At 41.9% G+C, this 19,877-nt stretch overlaps 1 protein-coding gene across 2 annotated transcripts; it reads left to right on the top strand.

Moving 5' to 3' along the window:
- Window positions 1-681: 681 nt before the first annotated feature.
- Zdhhc4 (zinc finger DHHC-type containing 4) lies at window positions 682-18,838 on the top strand. 2 transcript variants are annotated; one of them, XM_004629617.2, is made up of 8 exons: window positions 682-761; window positions 1,571-1,756; window positions 2,354-2,478; window positions 3,474-3,547; window positions 5,833-6,011; window positions 12,154-12,279; window positions 14,272-14,516; window positions 18,528-18,838. In XM_004629617.2, exons 3-8 carry the CDS (start codon window positions 2,362-2,364, stop codon window positions 18,816-18,818), a joined length of 1,032 nt encoding a protein of 343 aa, XP_004629674.1. In that variant the 5' UTR covers window positions 682-761; window positions 1,571-1,756; window positions 2,354-2,361; the 3' UTR covers window positions 18,819-18,838. The 2 variants fall into 2 exon arrangements, with proteins under 2 accessions (XP_004629674.1, XP_023569321.1); XM_023713553.1 differs by lacking the exons at window positions 682-761; window positions 1,571-1,756; window positions 3,474-3,547 and having other exon boundaries at window positions 2,392-2,478.
- The last annotated feature ends 1,039 nt before the right edge of the window (window positions 18,839-19,877 follow it).

Here is a 19,877-nt window from a genome sequence, read left to right as displayed (position 1 = left end):
TGTTTAGAGATCAGACATTTTCCTCTCAAAGGGAGGACAGGATCGCTCAGGCTTTCAGAGGCATCAAGAATAGACCTTTCTAGGCGGATCTGGAGGCATTTACAGCACAGGAACACCCCGCAGGAGCCTTCTCAACGCTATGTTTGGAAGCAGCTTTCTCACCCCAAGTCTGGCTATCATCAAAACAAGCCTTCTCTTTTATTCAGGAGGATTATTGGTCAGGCACTTGTCACTGACCCCCAGGGGGAGATGTTCAGGGCTGTATGCAAACAGCAGGGCATGAACACATGCAGAGCGGATTCGGACTTAGATGGGTACATATTGTGCCTTCTTCCGTGGAAGACTCTGGAACGGGCTGAACAGACTCCAACGATGAGGCCGGCGGCGAGCAACTGTACACGATGAAGACACACAGTGTATTAGCTTAAGTGTAACAGCCCCGGACCTCCCCAGACTCCTCTTGGCCATTAATCACACACGGTTGAGCTCCTCCCAGATCGTGCTAGCTTCACAGCCCTATTGGCCTGCTGTACCAGGCGCAGATCCGTCCTCTCGTCAGGTCTACTTCGAAACGGCACTGAAAACCCATTACCTGGACGAACTAAAACCAGCAACCCCATAGATCCCGGCAGCCTGCCCCACCTTCGCCGGAAGTCAGCCGACCGGCGCGTCGCGATGACATCACAGGCCCGCCGGAAGTCTCCGGGTTAGAGCCGGAGGCTGTAGCGCTGTAGCATTGGCGGTTGCCCCCAAACCTTGGGGTAAGGCGGCCTACGCGGGGCTTGGAGCTGCCCGTCTTCGTGTCTGAACCTCCTTCTCCCTAGTGCTACTTTTATTCTGCCCCGGGCCCCGGGCCCCGGGCCCCGGGCCCCGGCTCCCGGCCCCTCTGCCTGCGATCTTCTGAGTCAGCTAAGCCTTGCACGCTCCAGGGCTCCAGGCCCAGTGGGTTCTCCCGGTCTACTACAGACCAGCCCCGGGGTCCAGACCTTCTATAAGCTAGCCTTCCTGTCCTCTCGGAACCTGTTGCATCCCTCTTCCTACGCAAGGGAAAGCCCCGGCGAGGTCTTAAGTAGAGCGTAGACTCAAGGAAGCCGTTTGCCTGGTCTCCAGATAAGGGTAGCAGTAGGGACAGCGAGAGATCAAGGGGTTGGGGGGGGGGTAGTGCATCCTGTGATTCCAGCGCTGTGGGACGCTGAGGTCAGAGGATCACAAGTTCAAGCAGAACCTGGACGACTTAGCGAGACCTAGTCTCAAAATGAAAGAGAGACAGAGACAGAGTATGCTGGGGACGAGTTCAGCCTAAGGTCCCGGGTCCAGTCCCAATCCCGACCACATACCACGCACGCTCACACGAGGAATTAAAAATACGGAGAGGGATAGGAAAGGATAAGCCCAAGACTACTGCCTGGTTTTTTCCCAAGTAGCTGTTTCTTCAGAAGTCGTGTAACTCATTCCACCTGTTGGGTGTTCAGTATCCCCACTTCCGAACCTTTCCACAATGTATTCTGCCGCTGGCTCCTACTTTTACTAGGTGAGGGGTGAACTGATCTGTCTCTGCAATCACATCCAGCCTCCTGGAGGAACCATGCCTCCTGCTGCTGGGGGTGCCGCCAGTAGTGGTGCTCACACTACTCTGCCTGAGAGGAGCTGCTAGAGGAGCTGTTGACTCTGAATGTTGGGAAGATGACTGCCAAAGTTGTCGGCTGAAAAAGTAGCCAATCGAGAAAGATGTAGGCTGGAGACTTTGAATTACCTGGTGAGAATTGCTGCTCTGCATTTCCTCTTTTATGTTACTGAATAGCTTCTGGTTCGATTATCTTGGTTGGAATTCCTGGCCTTCCTGGCCCAGAATCTTATCTACCAAGGCCAAAAGTAAACCACTTTCAGTTTAGTAACATTAATGTATGCTCTCAGGTTTCCATGGGTGGTTCCTCACAGTTTGCCCTGGAGGAATGTGTTAAAGGACAAGGACATCTGATCCTGGGGACAAGTCTCTGGATTGCCACTGGGCAGTGTTTGCTCTGGTCACTTTATCAGCACATTCTTTTGGGTACTTCCTGCGTTGCCAAAATGTAGGGATGTTAAAGCAGGATTTGTTGCTGGAGGGAAAGAATATAGATACATTTTTCTTCACTTTATCCTAGCCTTACAGGAAGGTGATAACTCAAACACAGACCACTGGGTTCCCCTTGGAGGGAAGCACAAAGAGGCTTCTCAGAGGCCATAGTGCTCTGTGGCATGTGCTTGAGGTCCAATGAATTCTGTTTTGTAGCCATTTAAAGTGTTTGAGAATATGTGCCATTCAATACATATTTCAGTAGCAGCTAGTTATATTGTTTTTGTTCCTTGGCAGCTTCAGGGATGGATTTCCTGGCTCTCTTTTTGTTCTACCTGGCTTTCGTGCTGACCAGCGTTGTTATGATTTGCATCTGCTTAAAAAGTCATCGTCTCACAAGCCTGGTCCAGGGTGGAACGCAGGTAAGAATTATCCTAGCATGCTGAAGTTTGAACTCTACTGGTCTACAATAACTCACTAGTATTCCTGACAGGGAAGAAAACAATCCATTTGAATTCATTGGTTCAGTTAATCTTTCAATTATGGCAGATGTATGTTTTCATTTTTGTTACTGCAGAAGGTAACCTCGCTGTGATGCTTTGAGGTAAGATGACATTCTCAAGGTTGGCTCTTCAACCTGGATGTGGTGCCTGTTATTGGGCATGGATGTGAGCAGTATCTGCCTGACCAGGCTTGATGGGTGAAACTGGGATGGATGAATAGAAGTGCAACATGGGATTTCTTATCCTCCTTCAGGGTCCAAAGGGAGGGTTCAGAACTGGGGACCAAATTAAGTACAAAACTAAGCAAGAAAGGGATTGACTCAGGATGGGCCTAGCTTAATGCTAGTGATATGGGTATGGCACTTGAACTGGGATCAAACCCAGAAGGGGGAAGAGCAGCCTTCACATCATCATTTCCTGGATGTGAGGGGGATCTGGCTGCGACATCTGTCACCCCATTGGTCTCCAGTGTTGATTCAGCCGATCTGGATGGCTAGGCAGATGTCCCCTTCCCCCCTCAACGATCCATGTGTGTCCCTCCCAAAGCTTTGTGCTTGGTCTAAGAGGGTGACCATCCCTGCGAGAGGAGGACCATTCTTGGTCAAGGATATATGAATAGCTGCGCTCCCCTGCCAGAACCTCCAAACAAGCTCACATCAACATTCCCTTAGTCTCTGCTCACCTCTTTTTTCTGAAGACCATGACAAGTGCCCCCTTCGTAGTCAGGGTAGAAGTGGAGGAGTTGGCATCAAGAGAAGCCGTTAGAAGGAAATCCGTTTTCATCTTTCTTATTGGCTTCTCTATGTTTATGCTGAAATAAAATTTAGCATCTCTAAGACTGGCAGTGTGTGAAGCCTCTAATTTGAAAGTGAGACGAATGAGACAAAAAATTGAAATCTTTTCTTTTCTTTCAGCTATGTTCCTGTATAATTCCACAATGCCTTCAGAGAGCCATGCAAAGATGGCTTCATTACTTCTTCCACACACGGTATTTATAGTTCAGAGTTTAAATATGATTTTTTAAAAAAATTATTTGTTGCAGGGTCTTGCTACACAGTTCACACTTATAGTGATCCTTCTGCCTCAGCCTTCCAAATGCTAGGATTACATGGGTGTGTCACCATGCCGAGTTTTGGGACTGGCACAGCGCGAGGCATGCAGCACTGGGTATTGAACTTGGGTCCTTGTGCTTCCCAAACAGGAGCTATCTCCTCAGCCCTAAATGTGATCTTCTTCCTTATCTGTTGCTACTCTGTAGCTTCAGGAAGCACTTTGTGGTTTCCAGCGTAGTAATCATGCCTATGCTGGGTAATAATGCTAAAAGGATGGAGAGTCTTGTGTTCTGAACTTCTACTCACAATATCTGCCTTTTATCTTTGTTTTCTTTTTGTTTTTATTTTGTTATGTATTTGGTACACGGTCTCATTACGGCAGCTCAGACTCATAGTGATACTCCTTTTTGTAGCCTCCCCAGCACTGGGATTACAGAGCTGTGCCCGGGGTCAAGAGCTGGCACCAGTGCCAGCAAAGCATGCAGTGCCAGGGATCGAACCCCAGTCCCTGCACTTGCCTAAGCAGGCACTTAGTCTGCTGTCTCGCCAGCCCTCTTTGGGGGTTTTGATATGTTTACTTTTTTGTCTCATTGAGACAGGGTCTCACTATGCAATTCAGGCTGGCCTTGAGCTCCCTTTGTAGTCCAGGCTAGTCTCAACTCACAACTATCCGGGGACAACCCACTCGGGCCCCCCTTCTGTCCCTCTCTTGGACAGGAGTTTTCTTTCCCTCAATAAATATATTCTCATAAAAAACAACAACAAAAAACCCCCCACAACTATTGTCCTACCTCAGCCTCCTGAGTGCTGCTGGGATTATAGGCATGTACCACCATGCCTGGCTGATATGTCTACTTTTAAATAAAGACACTTTAAAAGTGGGAAAAGATTGACATGTTTTTCTGTAAAATACATGTGAAATGTTTCACCTGGTTTCTTTTTTTCCCCCCCATAATTTTATTGAGAAACAAATAGCAATGAGACAGTTTCAAACCAAATTGGTAGGACAGTTAAAATAATTAACACATTACATACATTCTCCCCAGTAGTTAATTGCTGTACAAGATGCGGACATGATATCCTATTTACAAACACCATTAGAACAAATCCCTCTATTCATTAAGAGAATGTAACTATATATCTATCCTAACCACTTTCAATACACAGATACAAAATGGACATTCATCTGTATTCCTTTTTTTTGTTTAGTTCTGTCATTTGAATATTATAGGTGTGTTAACGCAGCAAAATATTCTAAAAGAGTCCAGTAGTCCATAATAGTATTGGGTCTTCCTCTTGACTGGCAATGTCAGAAATTGTTGACCTGAGTCCCCTACAGCTCAAAAAACACCATGGCTTTACTTCTTATACTTCGTTTTTATACTTTTCTGCTGGATGGTTAAGACCAAGATAAAGTAAGACCTATGCAACAAGAGTTGTAGCTTTTGGATCTGATAAGGTCAGTGAAATCCCCTCAGGATTTATTCTGAGATCCTGTACCTCAGGTTGTAGAACCTTTGTCAGTGTCAGCCATATGGATGAGTCACGGCCATTGCTTGACCAATGTGCTCTCTGTGAAAGCCTGAGAGAATGTTTTCTCTCCATGTGACTCTCCTTAGGAACACTCTACATCGTTGATCACTTTCCTCTTTGGCCCCATAATCTCCTTGATCAGAAAATTTGGGATACTACCGAGTTACATGATGTTACAGTACAAGTTCTCATATGTCCTGAGTCTTAATTGACCTTGGAAGGCTAGGGCCAAAATGTTGGCTTTCCTTGCAGCCCTCCTTTTTCTCTAATTTTGGTCTGCAAACTTAGATTGTTAACCCTCCAGAAGAGAAGTTTGTTATTACCATACAACCTAGGCTGTTAAGCTTAACCTCACTGTCTGTCTGAATATCAAACATCTTAGGCATAGTAAGTCCCTACAGAATATGATGAAAAAACATTTAAAAATGGCAGAAGGATTTTTTCTTTTGCTCCGAATGCCTTCAAGGCAGGTTTGGCTGGCTTGAGTTCTGGGGATCGAACCACAGCAACCTGAGCCTGACTGCTTTATGGAAGCAGCCACTTAAAAAACTGAGCTAAGGGACAGGCCCCTTCACCTGGTTTCTTACTTAATTCTGAAAAGTGGTTGCCCCTGTAATATTTCTTAGCTTTGTATGATTTTTTTTATGGAGCAGCCCTGTGAATAAACCACACACTTCTTTCCTTTCAGCAACTGCACTTTCATTATCCTGCACCTGGTCTTGCAAGGGCTGGTTTATATTGAGTATACCTGGGAAATATTTGGCTACTGTCAAGAGCTGGAGTTCTCATTGTGTTACCTTCTTCTGCCCTATTTGTTGCTGATGATAAACTTAGTTTTCTTCACCCTAACTTGTTTTACCAATCCTGGTAAGTTGAGGCGCTTATCATAACAGATTGGGGACTTCTCAACTGTCTTATTGATTGTGTAGCAAACAAATAGTTTAAAAAGATTGCAAAACTTTTATGTTTTCTTATTTATTTTATTGTCTTTGACCAGTGGGTTATTTAGAACTGTTCTAACATTTTCCAGTGTGCTCTTTGTGTTTTTGTTTATCTTTTTGATGCTTGGGCTATATAGTGAGTTCAAAGCCAGCCTGAGCTAATTAGATAAATCTGAAATTGTTTTGATTTTTTTCTAGCCATTGTGGCACATGCCTATAATCCCAGCACTCAGGAGGCTGAGGCAGGAGGATTGTTTTGAGTTTGAGACCAGCCTGGGCTACAAAGTGAGCTCAAGGCCAGCTTGAAGTGCTACATAGCAAGACCCTGTCTTAAAAAAAGAAAAAAAAAATTGTGTGTGTGTGTGTGTGTGTGTGTGTGTGCGCGCGCGCGCACGCAGGCATCAGATATTGCTAATCATAGTTACTCAGGAGGCTGAAGTGAGAGACTGGGAATTCAAGGCCAGCCTGAAGAATTTTTTTTTTTAAATTTTTACTTAGCTGTTTATTTTTGATCTTTTTGAGACAAGGTCTTGCTGTGCAGTTCGGGTTGGCCTTAAGCTCACTTTATAGCTTAGGCAATCTTGAACTTGGAATGATCCTCTTGCCTCAGTCTCCTGAGTGCTGGGATTGCAGGTATGCACCACCAAGCCTGGTCATGAGAAATTTATTTGAAAGCTTGTGTGAATTTTTTCTTTTTTTACATTTGATGAGGGGAAGGAGGGGGGCTGGTACAGGAACTCAGTGGTAGGATACTTGCTTAGCATGGTTGAGGCCCTGAGTTCAATCCTCATTATTGAAAAAACCTGTTTTTTTGATACTTGCATTACACTTGGACATGTGGTCAATTTTTTTAAGTGATCCATGTCCTTGATGAGTTTGTGGCTGGGGATATAGCTCAGCAGCACAGTGCCTACCTGGCAAGCACAAGGTCCTGAGTTCAATTTCCTGGTTTCAATTTTCCAAGAAGAAAAAAAAAGTTAGTATTTTTAATTCTTGAGTACCAAGAATAAAAAGTCTTTTATATTGTTTATAAATTTGTTCAAATATTTTATAACCATATTAACTTTTTTATTAAAACAGTTACTGAGAGTGGTAGGGCTGGTGGTATAGCTCAAGGGCTGGCAGTGTAGCTCAATGGACTAAGTGCTTGCTTAGGTAAGCACAGGGGCCAGAGTTCAATCCCGGGCACTGAATGCTGCTCTGGCCCTGTCCTAATCCCAGCACTAGGGAGGCAGAAATCAGGATGATCACTACGAGTCTGAGCTGCATAGTAAGACCCTACACACACACACACAAAAGCCTTTTAAAAAATAAAAAAAAAAAATTATCTCATTCTGATGATGAGTTTCATACTTCTTCATTTTGTCAATTTTTGCTTTCTATATTTTGAAGCTATTGTGTGTATATGTATATTCTTATTAGATACACTCAAGTTTAGGGTTAGTATAATCTTTTCCTGATGAATTCAGTCTTTTCACAGTATAGTGAGCCTCTTCATCACAACTAAGGCTGTTTGCCCCAGAGTTTCTTTTGTCTGGTACTACCTTTATTGTACTGTTTTTTCTTTTTTCTGTTTTGCTTTTGATTGGCATGTCCTTGAGCTTTTTTTGTTGTTGTTTCATACATTTAAACTTTTCTGTCCTTAAAGTACTATTCATCAACAGATACATGAATAATTAGAATATGGTAAACCTATTTAGTAGACTATTAGTCATAAAAACAATAGTGTCTGGGTGTAGCTCAATGTTAGAGCACTTGCCTAACATGTGGAAGGCTCTGGGTTCCACCTTTAGTATACAAAATAGAATAAAACATAACAAGAGTGAAGTATAGATTTTTGCTATGCTTGGATGAACCATGAAAACTTGCTGGTAAAAGGTTGGGATTGCATTTAGTCTGTATAACAGTTTTGGAAGTATGGCCATTTTCACTATATTGGTTCTTGTTACTCAAGATCAAGGGATAAGGGGCGGGGGAGATAGCTCAGTAGAATAAGCACCTCCCTGGCAAGCACAAAGGCCTGAGTTCAATTCCCAGTTCTGCCAAAAAAAGGTAAATAAATAAAGATCAAGGGATACCTTTCACTTTTTTTTTTTTTTTTAAATTTATTTAGAATAGGGCCTACAGGGTCTTACTATACAGATTGGACTTGGGGTGATCCTCCTATTTTCAACCTCCCAAGCACTGGAATTACAGGGGTGTGCCACCACGCTCAGTGGCATTTGCTGTCTCATTGTGCCCCGGGGGTGGGGCTGGCATGGAAGGCTGGGGATCAAACCCTGGCCCCTGCACCTGCCCATGCAGGTGTTTTAATCTACTGAGCTATCTGGCTGGTCCCCTTTTCATTTTCCGACATCCTTTCAATCTCCTTTTTGAGAATACTATAGTTTTCTATGTAGAGGTCTTTTGTTCCTTCCTTAGATTAATTCCTAGATTTTTTTTCTTTTTGGATGCTGTTGTAGAAGGTGTTTCCCTAATTTCTGTCTCAATGAGTTTGTTATTAGTGTACAGGAAGGCTATTGAGTTTTTTCCTTTTTTGTCTTTTTGAGATAGTCTCTTTATTCAGTTCAGACTGACCTTAACTCACTTTGTAGTCTAGGCTGGTCTCAAACTTGCAACAGTCCTCCTGTCTCTGCCTCTAGAGTGCTGGGATTACAGGTGGGTGCCACCATGCTGGTCTGGCTATTGCTTTTTGAGTGTTGACCTTATATCCAGTTGTGCTACTGAATTTGGTTATTAAATCTAGAAATCTTTTGGTGGAGTTTTGGAGGTCTTCTATGTAGAGTATCATGTCATCTGTGAATAATGATAGTTACCTATTTCTTTTCCAGTCCTTATACCTTTTATTTCTTTCTCTTATTTAATTGCTCTGGCTAATGTTTCCAGAGCTACATTAAATAGGAGTGGTGACTGTGGACATCTTTGTCCTGTTCCTGATTTTAGTGTGAAAGCTTTCAGTTTTTGTCCATTTAGTATGATGCTGGCTGTTGGTTTTTCATAGATGGCTTTTATCAGATTGAGATAAAGACCATCTGTTTCAGTTTTCTGTAATATTTTTCTTTTTAAATCATGAATGGGTGCTGGACTTTTTAAGGTTTTTCTGCATCTAATGAGTATATGTGCTGCCAAAGCGAGCACTGTGCATCTATTGAGATGATCATGTGGTTTTTGTCCTTGGTTCTATTAATGTGGTGTATTACATTTATTGATTTGCATCTGTTGAACCATCACTGCATCCATGGGATGAATCCTGCTTGGTCATGGTATATAATCTTGATGACTTGCTGCATTCTGTTGGCCAATATCTTATTGAGAAACTGTACATTTATATTCATTGGGGAAATTGACCTGTAGTTCTCTTTTTTGATTGGATCTTTCTCTGATTTTGGTATTAGGATAATACGTGCTTCCAGTAATGAATTTGAGAATATTGCTTCCCTTTCAATTTCATGAGTTTGAGAAATAGCAACATTGGGTCTTCTCTAACTTTCTTGTAGAATTCAGCTATAGATCTGGTAGAGTCTGGGTCTTTCTTTGTTGGTAGGTTTTTAATTATATTTTCAGTTTCATTGATTAATAATTGTTTATGTAGAATTTTTATATCTTTTTGAGTCAGCTTTGGTAATTAATAAGTATCTAGAAATCTGTCCATTTTTTCCCTGTGTTTTCCATCTTATGAGAATATAGGTCCTTGAGACAGGAATTAATGCTTCCCTGGATTTCTGCAAGATCTGTTGTGATTTCACCCTTTCCATTCCTAATTGCATGTGAGTTTTTCTGTCCTTTTTTTGATCAAGTTGGCTAAGGTTTTATCAATTTTATTTAAACTATAAAAAACCAGCTCTTCAATTCATTGATTCTTTGTTGTTTTCTTACTCTCCATTGCATTAATTTTTGCTCTGATTTCTAAAATTTTATCTCTTATATGAAATTTGGGTTTGAGTTGTTCTTCTTTTTCCAGAAGCTTGTGGTTCAACATTAGCTTGTTTATTTGAGCTTGCTTTGTTTTCTTCATATAGGAGTTCACCACTATAAATTTCCCTAATAGGACCCCTTTCATTGTGTTCTGTAAATTCTGGTATGTTGTATTACATTATTGTTTAATTGTAGAATGTCTTAATTTCATCTGTGACCCATTGGTTGTTCAGCAGGGTATTATTTAATTTTCATGTTTTATGAAGTTCTTGTAGTTTTTTGGCCATTTTATTTATTTATTTATTGTGGCTGGCTCAGCCTACCTTGGGGGTGGGGCTAGCACAACACCACATGCTGGGGATTGAACTGTGGTCCCTGCACTTGCCTAAGCAGACGCTTTAGACCACTGAGCTATCTCGCCAGTCCTCTTTTGCCATGGATTTCCAATTTCTTTGTACTATGATATGATAATACATATTGTGTAATTTCAATTCCTTTACATTGGGGCCGGGGAGATAGCTAAGTAGAATAAGCACGTACCTGGCAAGAGCAAGGCCCTGAGTTCAATCCTCAGTACCGGAAAAAAAAAAATTCCTTTACATTTACTGAAGCACATTCTGTGAGCTAGTATCTAGTCTGTTTTGGAGAACGTCTCACATACAGCTGAGAATGTGTATTCTAATGTTGTAGAGTGGAACACTATAGATATCTACTAAGTCCATTTGTTCAAAAGTTTGGTTCTAATATTTCATTGTTGATTTTCTGGCTAGTTAATCTGTCTGTTTGTGACAGTGGGATATTGAATTTCCCCATTACAATTGTATCGTGCTTATTTGATCTTTCATGTCCATTAATATTTATTTTATATAGTTAGGTGCACTGCTATATGGGGCATATATTTATGATTGTTCTTGCTTCCTTTTGGATTGTTCCCTTTACAAGAATGTAGTAATATCTTTTGTCTCTCTCAGTGGGTCTTGGCTTGAAATCCACTTTGTCTTCAAATGAAATAACTACCCCTGCTTTTCTCTGAGTTCTTGTCACATGGAATATTGTTTGCCATGTTTTGGCTTTCAGTCTACGAATTTTTCTTTGCATTAAATGTGCTGGGGAGATAGCTCAGTGGCATAAGTTCCTGCCTGACAAGCACAAGATCCTGAATTTGATCCCCAGTACCAAAAAAAGAATAAAAATAAATGTGTTTCTTATATGCAGCATATTGTTGGATCTTGCCTCTTTATCCATTCTGCCAGTGTGTTTCTTTTAATTAGTGAATTGAGACCATTAACATTGATGGTTGTAACTGACAGGTATTGACTTATCCTTGTCATGTTACTTTTTTTGTTTTGTTTCTTTAAATCTATTTATTTGGTATAGGGTCTCCCTAAGCAGCTTGGACTCTTGATCCTCCCATCTTAGTTTCCTCAGTGCTGGAATTAATGGTATGTGCCACCATGCCCAGTTTCAGGGCCAGCACAGCTTGTGATCTGGGGGATTGAACCTGGGTCCTTACACTTATTAGGGAGGCACTTTGACCCATGAGCTATCTCCCTGGCCCAGAGTTGTTTTCTTCTAGGGCTTGAAATATTTCACTCCAAGTTCTTTTTGATTTGAGGGTTTATATTGAGGAGTATGCTGTGATTCTGATAGGCTTTTGTTTACAGGTGATTTATTTCTTTAACAGCTTTTAATATTCTGTTCTTGTGTTGAATTTCAGGGATCTTGACTGTTACACCTTGGTGCAGTTTGTTTTGACTGTGGCACTTGCTGAGTAAAAGAAACCAGACACAAAAGCTACAAATTATGTGATTCCATTTATGTGAGATGTCCGGAAAAGGCAAATTCATAGAGGCATAAAGTAAATTGATTCCAGGGCTTGGAAGCACTAGAGAGATACAGAGAATGACTGCTAGTGCTAGTAGGTTTCTTTTTGAAGCCATGATGATGTTTTAAAATTAATTCTGATGAGGTCTTCATGACTCTGCAAATGCTAAAAACCTTTGAATTGAGTTTATAGATTATGTCTCACTAAAGCAGTTGTAAAAATGAATTGCCAACATTAAATATAGTAGTTTTAGTTGTGTTGTTTTGGGTCAGATTTCATGAACATCCAGTCTGTCATATTGCTTAAGCTGATATTTGTCCTTTTTCAGGCACTATAACAAAAACAAATGAATTATTATTTCTTCAAGTTTATGAGTTTGATGATGTAATGTTTGCAAAGAACATGAGTTGCTCTACTTGTGGTTTAAAGAAGCCAGCTCGATCCAAGCACTGCAGTAAGTATGGCTGTCGTGGCAGCAGCAGCACCCTGCCTAGTGTCGATGTGGGCTTTCCTGTAGGGGGGAGTGTTTCGTGAATCTCAAAGCAGAGGCATTTGATCCCCAGCCATGGGGTGACCACACTTGTGAGAGGCCATGTAGTGGTTTCTTTTAGAGGACTGACAGGAAGGTTGTGTGTTTTGTATAGTGGCCAACCCTGAGCTCTTCCTCTGCCACATGGCAGGGTGTGTTCCCCAAGAGATGTTTCTGTGGGCAGCTGTGTCTGCTCAGGCTCAGTTTTCTGCAGAATACCCATGATTCTACAGTTACACACGTGTGGTGTAAAATTTTCTAGTCACTACATTGCTAAAGGAAGTTAACTTAATTTTAATCATATATTTTATTGAGACCAACATACTTAAACCATCTTTTATTCTACTCTTGTAGTGCTAGGGATTGAACTCAGGCCTCATGCCTCCTAGGCAAACACTCTACCATTGAGCTACATCCCTAGCATTTTTCATTTTTGAAACAGGATCTCATTGAAAGGTTTTTTTTGGTCTTGTTTTATTTTTTGTATTTTAGTACAGGGTCTCACTACACAGATCGGACTCTTAGTGATCCTATTTTTAGCCTCTCAAGTGCTGGGATTACAGTCTCCATCTCTGTGCATTGGGGGCAGGGCCAGCATGGCACACTGGGGATTGAACATCAGTCACTGAGCTATCTGGCCAGGTGCTTCAGTCTGCTGAGCTATCTGACTGGCCCATAACAGGATCTCATTGAATTGCCCAGGCTGGGCTCAAACTTGCCCTAGCCCTGTTCAGCCTCCCAAATAGCTGTATTACAGTCATGTACCACCATGCCTAGCTCTAGAGTATCATTTTCACGTGCAATCAGTATAAAGGTATCATAGGATAGCTTATAGCACCGGCCATGGTGCACACCTGTAATTCCAGCACTTGGGAAGCAGAGATAGGAGGATAACCTTGAGTTTAAGGCTAGCATGGGCTACAAAGTGAGTTCAAGGCCAGTCTGAACTACATAGTGAAACCCTGCATCAAAGAAGACAAAAAAGTACAAATAATTTATGTTCTGTTTATCCCATTAAATCTTTGAAATCTGGTATGTATTCTACTTTTACAGTACATCTCAATTTGGATACTAAGTTCTCATTGGAAGTACCTAATCTATATTTAGAGATTATAAAATTCACAGTTGGAAAAGAGTACATTCACATACCCAGGCTATATCCAAACATTCTTAAATTCTCTAATAAATGAATCAAGTACCACAACATTTTCTTTGATTATACACATCTATGTTGATATAATGATATATCTTTTTCAAAACTGACTTGACTTTAAGCAAAACCATCAGATTTGTTTGTTTGTTTTGGTTTGTTTTATGGGACCGGTTTTCACTATGTGCTTCAGGCTCTGCCCTTAAACTCATTTTGTAGATCAGCTCATGGTAGCTCCTTCTGTCTCAACCTCAGGAGTACTGGGATTACAGGCATACACCACTATGCCTAGTCAAAACCACTAGTTGTGGAGCTATGTGTGTCCATGTTAAATAAATTCACAACTCTTAAGTCACTCTGTATTATGTACATTATTTGAGAAAAGATTTGGATAAATTGGGGCTGGGGAGATGGCTCAGTGGAATAAGTGCCTCGCTGACAAGTGCAAGGGTCTGAGTTCAATCCCCGGTTCCACAAAAAAAAAAAAAAAAAAAAAAAAAAGATTTGGATAAATCGAAAAACTGTGTATTTGTCAATATCCATAAAATATTCTTTCAGATTTTCCTTGTAGCCATATTTCAATGTTCAATACCCAGAGATATGGCTAGTGGCTACTGTTTTAGACAGTGCAATTCTAAAAGCCAGGTGGCAACAGTCCACCTCCCCTGCTACCTCTCACCTATACTGCCAATGTTTAATTTGTAAAAATCTCAGTAGGTGTTCAGAGTGTCATTGTGTTGTCAAGTGACTCCTTCACTTCTATGCAGGTGTATGTAACCACTGTGTGCACCGTTTTGACCATCACTGTGTTTGGGTAAACAACTGCATTGGGGCCTGGAACACCAGATACTTCCTCATCTACCTCCTGACACTGAGCGCGTCAGCAGCTACCATGGCCGTCCTGAGCGCAGCATTTCTGGTCCGCTTGGTGATGGTGTCAGATCTGTACCAGAAAATGTACATTGATGACTTCGGACAGTTCCAGGTTATGGACACAGTCTTTCTCATTCAGGTGATGATTATGCAGTAGGCAGTACATTTCTGAATTCAAGTTGAGAAAGTTGTATTTTCCTAGTAAAAAGTGAAGCTATTCCTTTTTTAAAAGTTGATGTTAAATTCACATTCTACAAAATACACCATTTATTTATTTGTTCGTTCATTTGTTTATTGAGACAGGGTCTTGCTACGTAGTTTAGGCTGGACTTGAACTCACAGTGATTCTCCTGCCTTAGCCTCCCAAGTGCTGGGATTATAGGTGTGCGGCACCATGCCCAGCCAGCACACCCTTTAAATGTGTATAACTCCGTGGTTTGAGTAGGCATGCTCCTTTCACCACTGTTTCATTTCTGAATGTTTCATTAGCCCCAAGAAACACTCCTATTTCTTGTCCCCATGGATCCTGGCATCATTAGTCTTACTTACTGTCTTTTTATTTTGTATTTTTTTTTATTGAGAAATAAATATGAATGAGACAGTTTCACAGCTGATTAATAGGACAGTTTTGATAATCAATACATTGTACATTGTTATCTTCTTAGTGGTTATCCATAGTACAAGAAGCAGACAGGATATTCTGTGCAAACACTGTTAGTACACCTCTTTCTTCTCATTGAATTAAGAGAAAGTAGCTGTAAATTTATCCTAATTATTTTGTATATATAAATACAAAATGATCTTTCCTTTGTATCTTTTTTTAAAATTGTCTGTCAGATGTGAATATTCTATTGACATCTAAATACTATAAGTTTTTGAATTCAACTAAACAACCTAACACTGTCTAGCAGTCTATAATAGTAGTGGGTTATCCTCAGAAGTTATTGACTTGAGCCTTTTGTAGTTCATCATATTAATATGGCTTTACTTTATATACCTTGTTTTTATACTTTTCTGCTGGATCGTTAAGACCAAGATAAAGCAAGACCTATATAGCAAGAAATATAACTTTTGTATCTAATAAGGTCAGTCAAGTACCCTCAGGATTTATCCTGTAGCCTTGTACCGTACTTTGTAGATCCTTTGTCAGTGTCAGCCATGAGGATGAGTCACAGCCATTGCTTGACCAATTTGCTCTCTGTGAAAGCCTGAGAAAATGTTTTTTCTCTCCATGTGACTCTCCCCAGGCACACTATACATCATCGATCACATTCCTCTGTGGCTCCATAATCTTCTTGATTAGAAAATTTGGAGCACAACTAAGTTACATGTTGTTACAGTACAGGTTCTCCTATGTCCCGAGTCTTCACTGACCTTGAAAGGCTAGGGCCAAAATGTTGGCCGACCTTGCAGCTCTTCCTTTTCTCCAATTTTGAACTGCTAACTTAGGTTGTTAACCCTCCACAAGAGAAGCTAATTATTAACCTGCAATATATGCAGTTTGGTTTACTGTATCTGTCTAAATATCAGACATTTTGGCATATCATGGAACAGGTATTTTCCATCAAGTATTGATATGTTGAACTTTAAGTCCTTATAGAATATGAAGGAAAATAATTTTATAAAAGTAGAGATAAGCATTTTACTGTCTTTTTAAAATTTATTTATTTTTCTTAATTATTATTATTATTTTTTTTTTGATACAGGGTCTCATTACAAAGTTCAGACTCATAGTGATCCTCCTGTCTCAGCATCCCCAGCACTGGGATTATGGGCATGTGCCACCACACCCAGTTTCTGGCGGCACAGTGTTCCCAGGGTTCTGGGGCCAGTGTGGCATGCAGTACCAAATTTGCCAGGCAGGCACTTAAGACCACTGAGCTATCTCCCCAGTTTACTTTTTGTCTTTATGAATGTGCTTTTTGGACATTTTATATAAATGGAACCATGTTACCTCTGACTTTTTGGACTGGCTTTTTTGTAAAATATTGTTTTCGTATTTCATGGGCATGTTGGTGTATGCCTATCATCTGAGCTCCGAGGAAGTTGAGGCAGGATTGCTGTGAGTTCAAGGCCAGCCTGAGTCATATAGTGGGTCCACGGCCAGTCTGAAGTACATAGTGAGGCATTATCTTTTAAAGGACTTAAAAGGGCTGGCCAGATAGCTCAGCAGACTAAAGCGCCTGCTTAAGCAGAGCCCAGGAAACAGGGTTTTATCCCTGGTGTGCCATACTCTCCCTGCCCCCTGCACTGAGACAGGTGATTGAGACTGGGCGTGGTGGTATGTGCCTATAATCCCAGCGCTTGGGAGGCTGAAAACAAGAGGATCACTATGAGTCCAATCTATGTAGTGAGACCTTGTAGACATTGTACTAAATACATTTTTAAAAAAAAGACTTAGAAGAAATCAAATTTTAGTCATTGCAACATGAATATATACTTCATTATTTTGTTTCTTCAGCACTGAGGATTAAACCTGAACACTGAACTATGTTTGGCTTCCTTCTTCCTTCCCTTCCTCCCTCCTTCCTCTCCTTCCCTCTCTTTCTCCTCCCCTCCCCTCCCTTGCCCTCTTTCTCCCACCCTCCTTCTCTCCTTTCTTTCCTTGCCAGTATCTGGGTTTCAGCTTGCAATCCTCCTACTCAGCCTCTTAGTATTTGGATCACAGGGATGTGCCTCCATGTCCAATATGGGCTCATGTAGTTTTAAAGTTAGTATCTTTTTTTTTTTTTTTTTTCAGAACCAGGGATTGAACTCAGGCCCTTGTGCTTGCCAGGGAAGTGCTTATTCCACTGAGCCATCTCCCCAGCCCCTCCTTTCGGTTTTTTAAAAAAAAATTTTTTTTTCTTGTTTTAGAATTTGAGATAGGGTCTTGCCATGTAGTTCTGATTGGCTTCTAACTTATGTTCCTCCTGCCTCAACCTCCCAAGTGCTAGAATTATAGGTATGTGCTACCTTAAGCCCTTATATGTTTTTTTTTTTTTTTTTAACTCTTTGACATGGATTTAAAGCATGTTTCAAAAAGTCATGCAGGAAGTCCCATCCACTCCCAATACCCCTTTCTCCCATGCCATTGTCCTGTATAACCACAGTACCTTGTCATTGGCACAGCCCATAGAGCTGAGTTTACTGATCATACATGCACACATGCTCATGAATGCAGTTCTGTGTGGTCTTGCCCCAGGAGTAGCCTCGTGGAACCACCAGTACCATCAAGTTGCTAAAACCTCGATTCCTTTCTACTATCATTTTGTAGCCACATCCATTTCTTCTCCACCCCTAACACCTGGCCACAATTAGCCTATTTCTTTTCTCTGTAATTTTATTTCATAAACAAGAGGCAATACATAGGCTTTTATGACTGGCTTTTTGTACTCAGCATAATTCCCTTGAAACCTGTCTAAATTGGTGATATCAGTGATTTAATCCTTTTTGTTGCTGTACAAGGATTCCATGCTTTGGGTGTACCAGTTTAACCATCTGCCTCCTGAGGGTTATTTGAGTAGTGTCGTTTTGGGCTATTAACAAAGTTGCCACAAACATTTGTATACAAGATCTTTGTGAAAGTGAGTCCTTAGTATAATTCTTGGGTCATAAACGTCTATTTTAAGTTCTGAAAAGGACTCCCGTACTGTTTTCCAGAGCAGTCATTTCACAGTGACTTCTTATTAACCCACAGTGTGACTAGCCCAGGGTTTATTGTTCCTTATGTATAATTTCTTATTGTTCCTTAACTCCTTTCTTTGAGGAAGAGGGGATGTTAAGAGTCACTGCCAGTGAATATCCTTCTGCATGTATTTTTGTGGTTGGATGGTTTTAGGAGAGACACTGATTTCTCCTGCCTATCTCAATTTTATTTTGATACATGAACTCAGATCTGTGCTAAATCTATTTTGCAAGTAGATAACTGGTACAGTCCCGTTTCCTGAGCAGCCTCCCCTAGAGGGACACTTCATTTATCCCAGAGTAAGCGCTCACACACACAGATAATCCTGAGGCTATTGGTCAGTGTTGATTATGGTTCTCATATATGTTTACTGTGCCAGGCTTGGATGCAGATGGGTGGCTAAGGGAGTGGCTCTGCTGTGTCTGCAAACTGGGTCAGGGCTGGCGCTCTCCAGTTCCTAACACACATTTTCTTTTCTCCCAGTACCTGTTCCTGACCTTCCCAAGGATTGTCTTCTTGCTGGGCTTTGTTATGGTGCTGAGCCTCCTCCTGGGGGGCTACCTGTGCTTTGCTGTGTACCTGGCTGCCACCAATCAGACCACCAACGAATGGTTCAAAGGAGACTGGGCCTGGTATCAGCACTGCCCCCTGGTGGCCAGGCGCTCATCAGCTGAATCCCAAAGTTACCAGAACATTTACTCCCATGGACTTTGGAGCAACCTCCAAGAGATCTTTCTACTTGCAGGCCCATGTTACGAAAGAAAGAGGAAATAAATGGAAAGAGTGTCACTGTCTTTCAAATATAATATTTATTTATACATATGGATACTTCTAGGCATTATTTAATTTCTACTGTGTGTTCATAAACTGACTTTTGGTTTCTGCTGTGTATATACCTGCTTTCAAGTGAGGAAGAAAGGAAAGGAAAAGCTAAGGTTTACTGAGTGATTAATTTTTGCCAGTTGCTGTGTCAGATCTATTTGCTTATCCTGTTGGAATCGAGCACCATTGAGGACTTGCGGGGGCTGTGCGGGAGGTCACTTGTCCAAGGTTCTAGGTCACACTGAGACCGTGATCTCACTCTTAAATGGGTACCTGGACAAAGACGGGCTGTACAGCCATGTCCCCTGACGTGCAGCAGGATCTGTGACTCAACGCTTTGGGCTATGCCTGGCTGCACCCTTTTAATGCCCTTCCTTGGCCTATCCCTGTCTCCCAGGGGATTTTCCTAGCCATTACCACGTCCTCACGGAGGCGCGCCTTTGTGCCATCCTGGGCCTTTACTGCAGGCTCTTGCTGTACTTGTGTCACCTGCCTTGCCCTCCACTGCCCCCTCCTGGTCATATGCATGTCTTTTCTGCCTTGTTTAACAATTCCAAAATTAAACTGCTAGTTCAGTGGAGAGAGGGGAATGCTAGAAAAGAGGCTTATGAAGTGCTGACGGGCATTAGGAGGGCTTTCAGGAGCAGGAAGCAAGGTGGACCAGACCTTGAAGGCTACCAAGTTTCCCCCAGACCATCTCAGTCTAGGCCAAGGAACCCGCAGCCAACGAAGCCAGGCCTCTGCCCAGGACTGGGAAACAGAAACCCTGCAGACAGAGTGGGCAGCGGGGCAGGCCCTTTCCAGGCACCATCAGTCCAAGAAACCTGTGGGTTCAGAGCACATGGAGTTTTAAGATGAATAGCCTAGGCTGGGAGGCAACCCAAGAACCCAACCCTCCCAAATGCGGAGGCTTTGAACGCCGCTCTTAGCAGGTCTGCAAGCCGGGGAAAGCCTCTTCCGGCGCTCAATGGAGGGCGCGGCTGGGAGGGCAGCTCGATCCGGTCCTGGGGC

This window comes from Octodon degus, unplaced genomic scaffold (genome assembly GCF_000260255.1).
Source record: "Octodon degus isolate 3935 unplaced genomic scaffold, OctDeg1.0 scaffold00031, whole genome shotgun sequence".
NCBI classification, from domain to species: Eukaryota; Metazoa; Chordata; class Mammalia; order Rodentia; family Octodontidae; genus Octodon; species Octodon degus.
The sequence above is the reverse complement of the archived record's forward strand: the minus strand, read 5'-3'. Positions and strand labels throughout refer to the sequence as shown.

Bases quoted from the DNA above. Each gene is read 5' to 3' on its own strand.
- Zdhhc4 (XM_004629617.2), top strand. From the start codon at position 2,362: ATGGATTTCCTGGCTCTCTTTTTGTTCTACCTGGCTTTCGTGCTGACC. The intron at 2,479-3,473 runs GTAAGAATTATC...CTTTTCTTTCAG, and splicing joins TGGTCCAGGGTGGAACGCAG to CTATGTTCCTGTATAATTCC. The intron at 14,517-18,527 runs GTGATGATTATG...CTTTTCTCCCAG, and splicing joins ACACAGTCTTTCTCATTCAG to TACCTGTTCCTGACCTTCCC.